General features: G+C 32.9%; 1 protein-coding gene across 7 annotated transcripts in view; it reads left to right on the forward strand.

Annotated features, from left to right (window-relative positions):
- Ets65A (DNA-binding protein D-ETS-3) overlaps positions 1–17,374 on the forward strand; it is a 137,851-nt gene that overhangs the window by 79,693 nt on the left and 40,784 nt on the right. For 4 of the 7 annotated variants that reach the window (XM_065358185.1, XM_065358182.1, XM_065358183.1 and 1 more), the window contains 2 exons: positions 8,416–8,775; positions 13,491–13,571. In XM_065358185.1, coding sequence (XP_065214257.1) covers positions 8,416–8,775; positions 13,491–13,571 — 441 coding nt within the window. Of the gene's footprint in view, positions 1–9; positions 641–8,415; positions 8,776–13,490; positions 13,572–17,374 lie in introns of those variants that run through there. The other 3 variants (XM_065358186.1, XM_065358187.1, XM_065358184.1) reach the window with 2 other exon arrangements.

Genomic DNA, 17,374 nt, shown 5'->3' on the forward strand with positions numbered 1-17,374 from the left:
TAACCGAGTTGATTTGGCCGTCGCGCGAAATTCGCGTTTCCAAAAAGCCGATGTAAATTTAATTATCAGATCATTAAAGATGCCGCACGAAGGATGGAATATGACGGCGCGGGGCTCCAAAAATGGTGGGGCCGGGGACGATAAACGTTTCCCCTTCGTGGTATTGCAATTGCCAGCCTAATGGTTTTCCCTGTCATCAGAGCGTCCGTAAAGGAACGGGCCACTTGCTTTGGGATTTCCGTAAGAGTTTCGTGGCAGAATAGTGTCGTTGTTATCAGAGGGCGCAATTTCCTTCCGTTTCTCCAAAAAGTATTTTCCGGGACGTCGCGATTGTTTTTCTGGTTTTATCAATTTTCGTCAATTTTTCGATTCTGTTTTTTATCGATAATTTTCGAGAAAACTTACCAGTTCCGTTAACCAACTGTGATCGTATCCGTCGACGTTGCACTTTGGATGAACCGAACTCGACAGGTTTTTTTGTTTCGTTCTATTTTGGGTTTGTTGACCGATTTGCGAAACGTTTGCTGATGGTTGAAACACGCGTATAGTTGTGGTTCCATGTGTGTCTATGAATCAGAAAGTATTTTTCAAAACACTAACTGGAAATGTAAAACGAAAACAGATCAATTTCATTCATCAGGTAAGATTTTGTGTTCTTCCTACTTGATTTGTTATGTGTATTGCAATATTTTTTGTTAGGTAATGGCCAATATTCATTCGATACGGAAATTTTGTTGTGATTTTCAAAATTCTGGCTGTACTTTTTATAGAAAAATTAGGTAAATTCTTTGCACGTGCAGTGTGGACACTGCACAGTGGCTCAGTGAGTAAATAATTATTTTCGTTCTGTAATCTTTATAGTGTAGTATTCCGATTTCAATTTTATATTCGATTGTTAGGTAAAAATATGTTGAAAAATTGTTCGAATCTATTCAACAATGAATGAAAGTTGAAATTTTCAATCTATGATTATAATTTGTGCGAATTTGCAGAATAACTTTATTCAAAATTTATCAAAAAAAATAGTATTTTTCTTGCAGATTGTCTAAAAAATTTAGGTACCTACTTGATGAATTTTTTAAAAAGTAGTAGAAATATTTGCCTCTGACATTATAAAATTTTCCTAAACCAAATACTTAAGGTGTACAGAACTGCTTGAACTCGTTTTCCTGAGGCTCGCAAGATCCTAATGTGAAACTTTCGATCACTTCTTATATGTTTCAACTTCAAACCAAGATTAGCCGGTATTGTTGTTATTATATTACATATTAAGGAATTGAAACGTGGATTTAAAAATAGTTGCTTATTGCTCCTTTCTTTTTCTATTTTCATAAGAAAAGTGCGATGTAGAGTGACAAAAAGACAATAATTTCATAGGTATAACATGTTGATTAAATTTGTTAAGTTTTTCCCAAAAAACAAAATCGTGTTTGGTTTTATTTTTCAATTCACTTATGTCTACATCCAACTTGCTGGTTTCTTCTACGAACTTGTGGTTTCGAAACAGCGTGTTAAGTACCTATATCTTACAAAACTCCGGAGATGATTTTGAGCACTAATGCAGGGTATCTACCTAGATGGTGCAAGTAGTGAAAAATGAGTGATTGTGAGAGTGATTAATAAAAGTCGGATAGTGAAAAAGCAGTTTCCAGCAGAATAAAGTACAAACATTTAAAATTTATGGTAAACATAAGAATAAACTAAAACTATAAGAAAGAAGGATCGAAGCTTTACTTTTTGTTCGAATGTCTGGGGTGAAAATTGAACAAGTTTGGTTTACTAACTTTGGCAATTTACAAATTATGGATAAATTTTGGATGATTTCCATATTAGGTATAAGATGAGTAAGAAAATTTTTATACATAGGTACTTGTATTTTATGTAAGTAAATGCTGGAAAAATGAAAAATAAGAATCAGATATTGCAAGTTTTCAAGTACCTAATTAGAATAAGTTTTTCATTCTCAAAATTTGGAAATTACTAAAAGCTTCACATGGACCATGAAAATGTGATATTTATTACCTATTTTCTGTGCGAATTCCTGATTTTTGATTGTTCAAATAATTGACGCCAGTCAGGCCTATTAAAAGATTTATGATTCGGGGTAATTAAATTGAATTTTAAGAAACATTGTCCTTAATTCTTAGACTTACCTACTCAATTACACAGATGTGGGGGGGGGGAACTGAGTAATTTGTGACAAGCAACTTATCAAAAAATATCTTGAGGAGAATAGGAAAAAACGCGTTGAAAGAGGTGGAAAATGAGTGAGAGATTATTCGAATTTATTTATGAAATACCATCTATGAATTACTTTTTTTAAAATCCAAACATAGTTTTCAAATTTGTGTTTCCAGGTTTTACGCCGGGCAGGTTAAAAGTATACCTATGTTGATAAATTTGCATAACCAGTTCGCCGTAAATACGATAAGACCACTAAGATCTATAACCTCGCGTAAACTTGAACCAAAAATTAAGTCGGAGGCCTTCCGTCAGCTGAATCTTTTTCAAGTTTCTTTTGATGATCTATTAAACTCACTACTGTTCCCGTTCCTGAACTGCAGGGGGATGGATGAAGGGCTCACGACTTTGTCGCGTTTGTGATTTTTTTGTAAAACATTTAACATTTTGAAAATGTACATCTCAGAATGGGTTACATTTACGACTAAATTTTTTGCGAAACTTAAAAAAAAATAAATACTTAGGGGAGATTTTAAACCATTGATTCTATTTTGAAAAACCCAAAATTGAACTTCTATTGTGGAAGTTCAACTTTTCATATTCATTGCAAAAGTTGAAATCTCTGATTGAAAAATTGAAAAAACTGCGATGATACCTCTTTTTCATTCACTTTTTAGCAAAATAGTTTTCAAAATGCGATTTAAACCGCTCTCCCTCCCTCCTTCTGGGACACAAATGCATTCAGTTTTTATTGAAATTCCAGAAATGTCGAAAGTGAAATGACATATTAATTGATAACTACATACTAATTTTAAAACGCTGAAGAGGCTACTGAATTCGAATACAGTGTTCCTCCAGCCGCCAACCTTAGGGGAAAACAAGGGCGTACCAAACCAATTTTACTAAGAGGGGGGCAAAAACTTGAAAATGCCAACTATAAAATCACAAATTTTCCAACAACTCTGTCATAAGATAAACTCTAAATCACATAATATCAAATTGTCAAAATGTCACAATGTGGTAAATTCTTTAAATGTTTGACATAATGCCAGGAAACATGTAGACTTCTGACGTAATGTAACTTGAGAAAAGTAGACCATTGCCTAAAGATATAGAAATAAAAATTTGTTACAAAAATATCCAGAATACTTCAGTCCCATGTTTTTATCACATATTCAACAAAAACTGTTCAGGTAGGTAAATATTTTGTCTGACTTTTAAGAAATTGGGAGAAAATCATGGTGAATTATTGATATGATGTCAGGTTTTAAAAACTGGAAAATGAGCAATTTTTGACATTTTTAATAATTTTGCTTGACTTTTATAAATTTGAACAAAAATATCAGACTTTTAAAAATTTGATAAAATATCTGACTTTTAAGAACTTGGAAAAATAAAAATCATTGAATTGCTAAAATTATGTCGGATGCAATTCGTTCGCCAATGGTTCACTCATGATGAAAAATCATCTGAAAATGACTGAATCACTCACAGCCGTCCGAAGGACGGGAATACAATGATCCATAATTTGAGTAATTTTATGAAAACTCAATTTTTTCAAGTTTGATTGCAGGTTCAGTGCAACAATTAAATCAAAATTATAATGATCGAAATCACACGTTAGGCTGAGAGCGTGGGTGCAAAAGAAGAGAGATGATCCGTAATTAAGAGGTTATCCTTGCTATAGTTCTTGTAAAAAAATTGAAAATGTTGATTTTCAGAAGTACGAGTAAAACTCTGGTTTCAATTTCAAAGAAATGTTTAATTGTTCATCATGGTACACGGTGCGGGGAGATTAAAAACTGAAGTAATTGGGCGAGCACGCTGGGGAGTTTGCGACATACCTATTAAAGTGGATATAGTCAAAAAAAATGTCGGGTGATTTTGACCAAATTTAGGCGAGACCTTCATTTCGAGTTGAAAGTCACCCAGAAAAAAATTTAGCTCCGGAAATATCCGTGGAGGAAAGGTGGTATATGTTTTCGAAAAAATCATGTTCTTTTCGCTCTAGCCAGTACCCAGCTCGTTTTGGGAAAAATTGACCTGTTCCAAAGGATAGTGAGTACCTACTTAGGTATCATCGTTTATTTTGACGATATTTTTGCAAAAAAAAAAAAATTGTAATTAAAGCTCAACTGTTGAAATCAGAGGAAGCAACAATACAATTTTCAATTTAAAAAATTTTTTTGAACTAGAGCTTAAAAATTGTATGTAGTTATTTTCATCATTCAAAAGTCTGAATTATATATTTTAATCGAGTGCACCAATTTGGTAAAATGAGCACGTTTGACTTCAAATCCATGGTCTCAATCAAAAATATCTACAGAAACTGGTCCAGCTCACAAAAAATATAAATGATTCATTCCCTGGTTTTTTCAATGCTATATACCGAATGACCATGGATTCGATGGTAATTACGTTCTGGAAGAAAGTTGAAAAAAAAACATTTCGAAAAAAATATGTCATTAGGGGAGAAGTTTAAGCGTGATGATGAATAGTTATTAAGTTCCGGGTCGGCGAAAATTTCTATTTAATTTTCATTAACGTTTAATGATGATAAAATTTTTCATCGGTTTTGTCATGCTTTAAATTTTGCATTTCGTGCGTAATAAATCATTTAGTTGGTATTTTCCCCTGTTTCTAAAGATGATGATGTGGTACCAGCAATGATAGATATTAGGTAGATTTTTTTTTACTGAATTGATTAATATATTCTTTAAAAAATATTTATACACCTATTTATGATAAATTTACCAGCCTATATTAGCAAAATATTATAAGTAGCCTATGTAATAACCAGTCTTATAAAATGTGTAAAAAAAATAATAATATCTATTTACCAAAAAAAAAAGAAAAACAAAAAACGAAAAACCATCGATGAAAAAGAATTAAATAAGGAAACACGTTATAAAAAATAAAGACATAAAATTATAAGTTGAAAAAAAAATGATAAAAGGTCTTCGTTGTTTTTCGGTTGGATGGAAAAATGGCCTTTGGCGTTAGCTAAAAGCATTAAACCGTTCATATACGGTATATTAACTTTATGTGGTGGACATTTTTCCGGCCGAAGAAGGTTCGGGCTTTTTTTTCTTTTGCACAAAAAATCCCTATTCGGTGAATTTCACGCAAGTCGTTAAAATATAAAATATCCTAAAAAATATATATATATAATGCAGCACACGTATATATCATATACGAGGGGAATCTTTGAGAATTTATGTTCTCATGTGAAAGCGGCCCAACATTTTTATTCGTACATATATGTAACATATACGACGAAGAATATCGAAAATATGGCTACATTTGAACTTGATCCAGATGTTTATTTAGTAAATCTTTCTCGAAGAAGAAATTAAATAGATTGGTTTTTTATACTCACTCGTACGCGTATAGTAAGTATACTTATACGTACTATATGATTTGTGATGTATATTTAATCGCGCTGGAAAGTTACAAGATGCGGTGAAATTTATTGCTGTACAGTAGTAGGTTATAAGACAGTGCGAAAAATTCCCGAGTCCGCAAATTTTTCCACAAAATTAATACTTTTGGCGCCATTTAAAGCGGAATTTTCTGAACGCAAATATGTGGTTGAATTTTCGTTTAGTAAGTTCATATGTTTATCTACGAATATATTTTACCATTCGTAGGATACGAGCATTTTACTCTGGTTGTGAAAATTCATTTTAGTATTCCAATAAATCAAAATACCCTCGTATTTTAAACTACGCTGAAAACCCCGTTTGTAGAAAGATAAGGAACCCTTTTATATGCAAACGTGGCACAATGTTTGTAATTAATTCGCTCGTTCTAGCAGCGTTTTCGATCTCGCTAGAGTTTATCTATAACATTCTCGAGGTATTCGAAAATGTTTAGTTGGAAAAAAAAATTTGCGCATTGGGTTTACGTTGGTGGTAGATAGAATACTAGGTGTGTGGGTAACGACACCTACACTTCTTATGAAAAAAAAACTCGTGTGGATGCAACATTTTTCAATTTTTAAGGAAGTGGAGGATTTAGAAATTTGTAAAAAATTAACCGAAACATCGATGATCGATGAGAGAATTGAAGTTGAATCCGAGATCTACGATTTTTGAGATTTTGTTGGACTTATATCATGCATTATCCGTCAAATGTTTGAAAGATATCAAAGACTGCAAGTGTAGGCTTATTAGCCTGATTTTATAAATTTAGAGGGGTATAGCTTTACCCAAATATTTTGAATTTCTTTAAACTTTCCTTTAAAAAAATTGAAAAAAGAAAGAACATAATGCGAGATTTCGAGGAGAACAAAAATACCCACAGAGATAACAACTATCACAGGTTCCTAACTGCAGGTTTAAAATTGCAGAAAAAGTTCGACGTTTTTCATTAAAAAAATTTGTTTTTCGATTAGGTAGGTACCTAAGTTGAAATGTAAAAGAAATCAGAACATAGTGAGTGTTTTCATGTGTGTTTTGATGGGCTTTGATGGTTGGGGGGGGGGGTGTAAAAATATTCCCATGTTGGGAAAAAAGATAAAGTCATTTGATATGATTGGCAGTGTGGTTGATCTTGTCAGTTGTCTGACGTAGGTATTCTAATAAAATGTCAAAACTAAGTGTATTGGAGAATTCAAAGGGGAATAATTGGCATGGCAGAATGGCAGAAAAAGTGATTTGAACGACAGGACATTCGAACGACAAAAAAGGGTATTTCAACACCAATTGTTAACGACAAATTTCAGCACGATAATTTAGGTAATGCGAACGAAAATTCGATTTCATATAACGACGAAAGAAATGTAATCCACATCCAAATAAAATTTTGACCGCCAAAAAAAATTTTCCCAGAAAAAAAACTCATTTTGTAATAAAAAAAAATTGTGAAAATAAATAAATAAAGTTTACAAATGAAAAGTAAGTACTTAATTTTAAAAAAATCTTTTTTAAAATTAAATTTAAAAAAGTTTTGCTTTCCAAAAAAATTTGATTTCTTGAAGAAATTGCTGAAAATTATGAAAAAGTTGTGTTTTTTTTTAGTTGCTAAAATTGTGAAATAGTTTTGTTTTTTTGGTCAAAACTTTCAAAAATGTTCAAAAAGTCTTTCTTTTTTTCCAGAATTACCAAATTAATTTTGTTTTTTACAAAACTGCCAAAAGTCCAGTTTTTTTTTCCAAAAACTGCCATAAGTTTTCTAGGTATTTCTTGAAAAATTTTCCTTTCGTGTTTTTTTTTGTGAAATTCCAAAAAAATAGTCCAAAAAATTGATAAAAAGTTCTGTTTTTTTTTTGCCAAAATTGTGAACAAGTTTTGCTTTTTTGGTCAAAACCACCAAAAAGATCTTGCTTTTCATCGAAACTATAAAAAAATCTCGTTTTTTGTCAAAATAACTGTCAAAAAATCTAAATTTTCAGTAAAACTGCCCAAAAGTATGTTTTAAAACTCTCTCGTGAAATTTTTAATCCTCCAAATTACTCCCATCTCCCCCTGTTGCCCGAAAAAGCAGAGAAAGCACTACTTGTGCTGTAGATGAACTGTTTTTTTTGTTTTTTTTTGACGTGCTATTTATCAAGTAATCAAAAATGTACTCCCCGAATTGGATTCGACTGTTTTTTAGATAATGCCTTTCGTGTTCTTAGTGTCAGATTTTTCATAAATGAAAATTCTTAATGCCATATCTGAAGTAAAAAGAACTATTCAATTAGGTATATGTATGGGCTCGAATTTTCAAGCCAGGATATGACACTTTTAGTATAAGTTTATTGCCATACCTAACTCCTTTAGAGTTCAAGATTGATGGTATTTTTGTTATGATTTTTTTTTTTCGGTAATCTTCAAAAGTTACTCCAGAAGTAGTGTTCAAAACCCGAGAAATTCCGAATTTACATCATGATTATGCTTGAAATGTGTATTTTTGGGTTTATCAAAGTAGCAGCTGTATCGATTTTTGTTTAAAAATTTCAGAAACTCCGAATACCTATTTATAGACTAGGTATACCTACATACGTGTTAACTCTTGGAGCATATAAACATGTCGTTGGCAAAGTTTCAATATTTTAATGATTTCCTCTTAATATTAAAACCTATTCATGATTTGAAAACTGCCCTTTCTCATGTGAAAATTTACCCATGATTATGAGTTTGAACACGATGAATTTTATGAAATTGAAAATAGACCCCAGAAAAACCGCCTACAAACTGAAACTTAGGTTTCGCATGTTCACGTTTCACGTTTGTTTTTTTGTTTTTTTAGGTATGTATGAGAGTTCCTGTTCGTATGGAAGCGCTTTAGATTTGAAACGTGTCGGATCCGGACCAACGATTAAAACTGAAGAATGCCTAAGCCCATCATCAGCACCCACAGACTGGACAACCGGTTGCGCGTACAGGTTTGCGTGCAATTCGACTTTCCAACAACTGAAACAGTCGGTAGAAAAAGCAAAAGCAGCCCTGCAGGATCGTAACAGTTACTTAACATCGGCTACAGCTTTTGGCGAATTCAGCGCTTCGCCATTTTGTACGCCATCGAGAACGTCCAACCACCATCACACCCAACTGGATATTTTACAAGAAGAATTACGCGACGATGTTCTGCATGAAAAAAGATCTCACGGTATGTAAAGTAAAAAAAAAAATTCTTTTCTCTTTTTCGTTATATTCCTACAATGTATAAGCGCGCGAAATTAACATCCCTTCTCATTTGAATCTCGTTTCAAAAATACATGGCCGTTAAGTTAATAGCAACTTGTGCCGAGAGCGCGATTTAATACTTTGAAAACAGTGAGGCGTAAATTTCGGGAAAATTTATTTTATTGTCTTGTGCGCTTCGTCGAGTTTTCACTGTATAAAATAAGTTGCAAAGGGGTGGAAAAGCGAAAGAAGAGAAATAGATTCCATTTTCATCTTTCTGCCGCTGATCCCTTTTCTTAAAGTCGCTAAGCAGCGCTTTCCTGGAGCGAATCCCGACGGGGATTGCTAACCGAATACCATGGCAAGATGAATGTACTTTGCTCACGCTTTTTTACACCCCTGTTACCATGGTAACCGAACCCTTTTTGTGGTTCCTAACTGGGGGCAAAACTTAACAAATAATTCACTTTCTTCGCTGAAAACTTATACTTTTTAAGTAACACTTTTCCCTATACTATATACTGCGTGTAATTCATTTTATTTTAACTAGACGAATTTAACGTGGAAAATATAAAAATTACAGATTTATCGAACAACTTTTAACGTAAACTTTTGCCTGAAAATATAATAAATAGACGGCGAAAAAAATTTACTCGTAGTTTTATCATCATTTCGATAGTAATTTCTTCGAATGTCGCATGAAAAAAATCACCGCAATTTCGACACATCGCGACATCTGTGATCGATTGTTTGATAAATTAACGAATAAAGTTTGCGAGTAAATCTCTTTTTTTTTTCGTTGCTTCTTAAGATTTTTTCTTCTTCGCTCAACAGTTCGGAGAAAATGGTAATTTATATGGTGATTCGAAAGAAATGCGTAATTTGACTGATGTTGAAAAATACTTCACAAGTTTACGAATATTTTCAGTCGTCGTTAACCCATATAAAGAGACGTAAATATGTACAACTTGAAAATTTTTTTATTTACCCATGTTCCTTAAATAAATACGCATTCAATCAATTTCTTTTAAAAGTATCTGAAAAATCTACGAATTAGGCGACACTCTCGAATACTAAACCTAATTTTTTTTCGTTTGAAAAATTGGCGTATAGGCCTTATAAAATATTCGTGGAATAAAATGTTTCTCAACCCTCTTAATTTTCCAACAAATGTTTTCTTAAAAACTTAATCTAGGTCAAGTAAAGCAAGTCTTGAGAAATGAAATTTTTTTAATGTTTGCATTTTTTGTTCATTTTATTCCACGTTTTGAGGGTTAAAACGCACCACAAACCCTCAAGTGAGTATTTTGAATATGTGCTCTAGTCAGACTAAGCATCTGCATCCTATACACATTTCAAAAATAATTCCCAGGTATATAATTGTCTAATTACAGGAGTCTCTCGATTATCCGACCTAATGGGGGGGGGGGAAATAATCCAAAATGAAATTTTTGCGTAGAAATGAAGTGCATAAGCTTGAAAAGACAATTTTTCATCCAAAAAATCAAGTTTTGGCTCAAAATAGGAACAATGAATTGAAAAAACCACGAATAAACAAAAATAATATACTTTTGTACGCGACTGAAAATTAAATACAGACTCAAATTATAATGTTTTAAGGTAAATTGAGTCGATTTCAAGGAAAATAATACCGTTAGAATACAAAACGTCGCATACTGCATATTTTTACACATTTCAAAATCAAAAATTGGGGTGTTTATTTAAAATTTTGGATTATCCGACCTTATTGAGTCGGATAATGCGAAATGGAAGTCGGATAAATTTGTACCGGATAACCCGAAAGTCGGATACTTCGAAGTCGGATAATCGAGAGCCTCTTGTATTTTCATTTGTACCAGAATAGTTGAGGAAAGTAGAGATAGTAACAGAGGTGCAAAAAGAAGTTCTTGAAAAATCCTAATCTCAATGATTTCATGTGATTGGCCATCTTGAATTTTATTTTAGAAGGATTGAGAATGTTTTCATCTTTCATAGCATGAAATTCATTTTAAAGCTGATATTTAAATTCTTTCCATTTTTTGTATAAAAATAAAAATGAGAATACTTTTTTTTACAGAATTGCAGAAATTTTTTCTCTTGTTTTGAAAGCGTAATTTTACTACTAACATGGATGATTTACATTACATCATTTGTTTTGCATCTGCAGATTTGCGAATCAAGAAGTAAAAGCAACAAAAACCAAAAATTGGCTTAAAAATCATCTTTTAAAAATATCAATTTCAAATTTAAAGTCGTTCATTTTTAAACATTAAACATTAAGTACCTATAGGTATACCATGTATGTGCAAATTGGAAACAATTTCAAATGCTTAACAAGTATCTTAAGTATTTTTCATTACCTATTTTCTCATTCAGACAGATAACGTATGTAGACAATGAAATTATTCATGATTAATTGATTCATTTTGAGCTATACATTTACATCCATAGATATACATACAGGGTTTATCAAAATAAAGAGATCTAGAAATAACTGATAGAATTTTCAAACCAAAAAACAAGTTTTCTCATTTTCTTGAATGAGAAAAAATTCTGATTTTCGCAATCCAGAACTTTTCTACGAGCGCTTGCAATATTAAAAATACGTTGAATAGTGGAGTGTGCCATTTCCTATGTCTATGTTATACTCAATCGTAAAAAACTCTCTTTTTTTTGAAATTGATCCAACTTTAAGAATTCATAACGCCTCCTTTTGAGCTAAGAAGCTTGAAATGTCTCATATGACTATATTTTAACTCAAAGTTGAAGACCTCAGTGCATGTTATTGATCTTGAAATACAAGTTATAATCTTCAAAAGGATGATCCCACGATTTGACTCTCGAAAGAATCAATTTTTTTGCAATTGGTAATTTTGTTGTTGAAAAGTTTTCCATCAAGCCAAATATGGATGAGCCTGCGATGATGTTAAAAAAGAATTTGTATTTTATGTATGTATTCAAAACTGGAAAAAAGGTTTTAAAAACTATCAAAGAGTCCTCTAAGAATTTTGCATCAAATTAATTTTTGACCATTCCGTAATGTTCTAAAATTTCTGAAGCACAGTGAAAATTCGCCGAAAGATCCAACAGGAGGTTGCGCAAAAATGACTGTTTTTGAGTCAGATGGTTGTATTGACTCAACATACACTACCTAGACAAATTAACAGCTTGTGTAATCTAATGTCTTTCTCCAAATATATCTACTTTTTTCACATAGTCAGGTAGGTATTTCTTGGTGAAAAAATTAATTTTTGTGCCGGCACGTTTGGAATTTTCTGATAACAGTCTAAAGGTTGAGATGAACGAGAAAGTTTTCAATAATTAGGTAGGTATGAATTGATAGTTATGGACGGTGTAGGTAAGTTAGTTCATTTTTTGTCCTTTGAAAGCAACTTGAAATTTCTGGAAATAATTGAAAACTCTCTAGAAGCTTTAGAATGGACTAAAAATAAATTAGTAGTTTTCAAGTCCGAAGATAATTTTTCGTATTTTTCCTGACAATTCACCTACCTGTTGATTGAAAATTCATTTTTGAAGTTGCACACTCGGAATTTCGCCATACCAGTCTAAAACGATCTAGAGAATCAGTATAATAAACAAACTCAAATCATGAAGTTACCTACGAATACGACGAATGCTGAAGTTCATTTTTAGTTCTTTCAGAAAGAAAACGTGAAATTCTTGAAAAAAATTGAAAATACGCAGGAAGTTTCTGAATGGCTCAAAACTACGGAAAAATTGAAACAGTTAATCTAAAAACAAACTTCAGATTTTAAAATGTTAGTGATTTTGGGAAATGCTCTTTCAATTTTATGTGGTTTTGTTAAAATGTTCTCAAAGTGAGTGCCTGAGAATGATGCTCCCTAGCAAATGATGACCTAACTAAAAACCAATTGTGTCTTTCAGCTTTTTTTTTCCTTCTCTGTCTGAATTTTTTTTTTTTGACGTCTCTTAATTAAACCTAGCAACTTCACGTTTGAAGAAAACCTTTTGTACAATACCTGTCATTTGTATCTATACCTTGGTAATTTAGGCTTTGTACGTCTGATGTGGTTTCTTATAACCACCTCCGAGGGTAATTCTTCTTACTTTTGACAACAATATCAAGAACACAGCAAACCATGTTACGAACAGAAAATAAGGATGTAACTGCGTAGCAATAAGTCACACTCTAGCGAATCTTTTCTTTTAACAAAAGACGTAAACGAAATTTATATGCAAATGAGGAGGCATTAATCGCAGTTTAAAATGTTCCTTCCCAAAAGCCGAATAAAAAATGAATTTAGAAGCGAGCGAGTCGGATGTAGGTAGGAATCTTTGAGCGAAGAAGTGCTAAGTAATAACGAACTAGCAAAAGGTCCCCGGAAGGAAACGAGTTTACAAGGGAAATGCCGGAGATGGAAAAAAGGCCCGGTCGCAATTTCAAGTTTCCCCCTATTTTACTTTTCTTTTCTTCTCGCGATTTTTCTTTTTAATTGTCACAATGAGCTTTTTTATCAAGCTTAATTATCAGCATCGTTAATAAGTTAGGAGAACAGTTTTTTCTCGTACATAATATTCCGATGATGTTTTTTTTCTCGAGTGGTGCATCGCCTGGTTCGATGCTTTAAGGGAAACTTGTTTTTTTAAGATATCATTTTTTTCTTTAATTTTTGCTAAGTTGGTATGATTTTAAAAACCTCCGTGGTTTTATTGCAGGTTTCACCTCGATGGGCAAAAATTCTTATCAGCATTTTTCCTGCTCCATTGCGGAAAGTTTCAGAGTCAACAACAAAACAGGTAAAATTCCTACCATTTTGAAAAAGGGGGATGGTCTACTATTTTAAGGATGGACTGCTAAAAAAAAAATACGAGATATGCCTCGAATTTTGATCAAATTCACATAGCAGGTGTTTAATTAATCACAGAAGATTATTGCTGTGAAGAAATATAATGCCCTTGTGTGAAATAGAGGTTGAGCTACAGGTCTTTGATGAAAGGTCATTTTTGAAGGAGCTGTGTTTTTTCTATCTCACGATTATTAAAAAAATGTGATTTGGCTTCTTATGAACTGGCTGATTAAAGAACATCATTGAGAGCTTTCAGGATACGGAGAGTGGGAAGTAAAAAATTGAAGATGACAAAAATCAAGATCAAAAGTGTTTAATAAGTTCATTTTTCTAGGCTATGATATTTTTGACATGAATCCCCCTTGCTATGTTTTTTTTCGGTCGCAACCAACCCTACATACCTACTCATGAAAAGCGACAACTATCGTATGCTCGATCCTCGATCCAATCGTCGCTATACGTATAATAATTGCCGTTGTAAAAATTTTATGAATAGATCATAATAGAATAGGTAGCCTAATATATAAAAAGATGATAAAAATTGGCTGAAAAGCAAAGCAACGTACGCGCGTGGTGCTCGAACACACGCGTCTCAGCAATAAAGAATACACACGTAGTTATTATTATTATTGTTGTTGTAATCGCGTGAGTGTTTGTATCATTAATCATAGCATTGTGACCGGGTGAGAACATCGTTAAAGCCATAAAGCCAAAAAAGATAGAAATAACGAAATGTGGCGAGTAAACAGTCGGGGCGTGCCGTCTAACTTGTAGCCCTCTTTAAGTATATCAACTTTGCTTATCTTCGTTTTTAAAACGTCAGAAATAGAATATTTCAAAGAAAATCGACTCGAATGTACACGGTTGAAAATTTTCCAGGAAAATTGATGCGCCCATTTCGTTTCACCTAATGTTCTCGCGTAGTCCGCTCGCGGTTATAGTTATGGAAAATGACTTTTTCCCACATACACAAATTCGCCATCGTCATAAGCTTTACTATACTATGGGGTATTTATATGTATAATGACGTATTAAGTACACTATGTGTAGATATAGGCTATATGATGTCGAGATAGGCATTCGTGTTTGTGTATTTATATCACGAAATATGATCGAGTATGTAGTATAATGTCGGCCGAGAGTGTCGAAATAAAGCCAGCATAATCTCCAAAGTAGAATTGAACATAAAAAATTTAAAAAAAGGTGCATTAATGTCGATTTTTGGTAATTTTACGCGAAAAGAAAAATGATCCATTCAAGTAGTTACTTACATAAATATTAGCCTATAGCTATCTAATCAAGGCTAGGAATTATGGGACTGGCAAAATATGGTTACATAGGTCCTTGAGAAATTGTCATTAGCGAGTAATTTTTTCGCAGAATACACATCTTTAGGGGGGTATTAGGAGAGGAGGAATTAGAGTTGAAGAATTAAAAATTGATTTTTTGCTTTGTAACCATTTGGCACATTAAGGTCACAAAAAGTCTGAGATGAACTCGTTTTTACGGCATACAAACTTGCATTGCACATGATTTTTGCAATTTTCAGCGAGAGATTCTTCAAAAGATGAATCTATTTCTACTCCCTAAAAAGCTCAATAATGAAGAGATCGTTCCATCTCCAAAGGCAGACTTAGGTATCATTTTCGTGCAGAAGGAAAGACCACCCCCCCCCCTTCACAAAAATTGACCACCTGTGGGTTTTTTTTTTATTTCATTGCAAACATTGCTTGCTTTTTAAAATTCAGTTACATTTTTGAAGAAAAAAAAATGAAATAAAAAGACTTTTCTGTAACGAAATGCTAATGGAGAAGATATTTGATACAAGAGATTATTCGCCATTATTTTATTATTTTCAAATTTTGATCAGTGTGAAATCTTGAAAATATGGGATTTGAGAAAATTTTTAGTTTCGACAATTTTTTTTCATGTAAGTAATACTGAAAAAATTTGAGGCTGCAATGACGCCTCATCGTATTGTTGAATTTCAGAAATTGAATTATTTTATTTAATTTTGAAGTAATTTTGGATATTTCAATTTTCTGTACGAATACCTATTAACAAAATGAGGTTCAATGAAAATCAAAAGCAGATATTCGAATTACCATACTATATATTTTTGACCTTCGGAACGATAAGAGGCAGATTTTGGGCCTTTTTGGAGCCTCAAGCTGATTTCTGAATTCACTGTTTTGGGAAAATATTTTCAAAATGGAGTACCTCAACATTTTAAACTATCCTACAAACTCAGATTAATTGTATTACTTACTCGTAGGCTCGTAGCCTTTTCCATAAATTTAGGAACAATTATCCAAAATTCATTAATTTTGAGTACCTATAGAAAAAAACAAAAAATGTGTTTCGATTTAATCAAGCGGTCCAATATGGATTTAGGAAAATTGTGCCTTAATTGAGTATGCTTTTACAGATATTTAAATATTCAAATTTTTATTTGTCCACTTTCCTTGTTTTTTTGGCACATTTTCAAAATTTTGACCAAAATTCACTTTGAAAACGGTTTTTTGAACAAAAGAATTACGTACGAATATAAAAATTCCTAGGAATTTTTGGGAAAACAGTTGGAATATTTTTTTCAATTTATTTCGATTTTCTCCACTTTTTGGACCACTGCAAATTTAAATTTGTAATATTTCAAGAAATACGTGAGCTTGTGTTGCTCTATTATTGAAACATTCTTGCTATAGAGACACCCATGCCGACTTTGCACATTTTGCATGCTCGTATTTATAGCCCAATAACTGCATATTTTGGCACATTTCGACCACTAAAACTTTGAAGTTGCCACCTCTTCAAATCTGCCCCTCTCCCTAGGCAGCATGCCTGTGCTGCCTCTAAGTAAATACGTCCCTGGGTCCCATCTACATACATTCATTCGATTCAAACAAAATATTCAACATTGAAGCTATGCGAAGACAACTTTCATATACGATAGTCTCCAATGTGGAGGTCTCTTTTGAGGGCTAAGATTTTGTTGAACTGCACCTTAGAATCTGGAGTCGGGGATCTCATTAAAAAAACATAGGGAAATCGTTGTTCATCAATAGATATTATCACTTATCAGTATTGAGCTACACTACATCTTCACTTCTTGTTCCATATTTCAATATTGTAGCATTGGGTGTAGTATTATACTTTCCATTGCGATAAAATTACGTTCCCTTCCAGTTCAGAATGCAAATACAAGAATAGATACCTTTGGTAATCTACGATTCAAATGCTGAAGTGCGCGAGCCATTGTTTAATCTTACGTATGATTACAAGGCTTATTCCAAACATGATCATACACACGGGAGATTCCTACTTTATAGTCTCTGTATTTCCTCTCATGAACTGAGACTCCTGTCATCATTATTTTTGCTCGTATTCATTGGCCTCATCCCCATCTCGCCACGGTTATCCATTTTATATCTTTGAAACCGGCGATAATTGTTTGATTCTGTGTACGCGAAGATATACAACCGATATGAGGAGCTGTTCGCTGGTATCCATGACTAATGTGAAGATTTCCGTTCTAAAATTAAAGGCAGCACACGACAGATCCATTTCCTGAGCAGTGAGCGGCGCGGTAGTGGCGTACGCTCGACCACCAGTTCTTACAAAAATGCGATTCGCTGACGGTTCGCAGCAGCGAACAATGAATGCGATGCTCAGTTAGGACACGCGTATACTCTAGCGCGATGATTGTGCGCTATTTCCCTAGCATTACTTTTCATTCTTACACCATTTAACAAT

Source organism: Planococcus citri, chromosome 3 (assembly GCF_950023065.1).
Source record: "Planococcus citri chromosome 3, ihPlaCitr1.1, whole genome shotgun sequence".
Lineage (NCBI taxonomy): Eukaryota > Metazoa > Arthropoda > Insecta > Hemiptera > Pseudococcidae > Planococcus > Planococcus citri.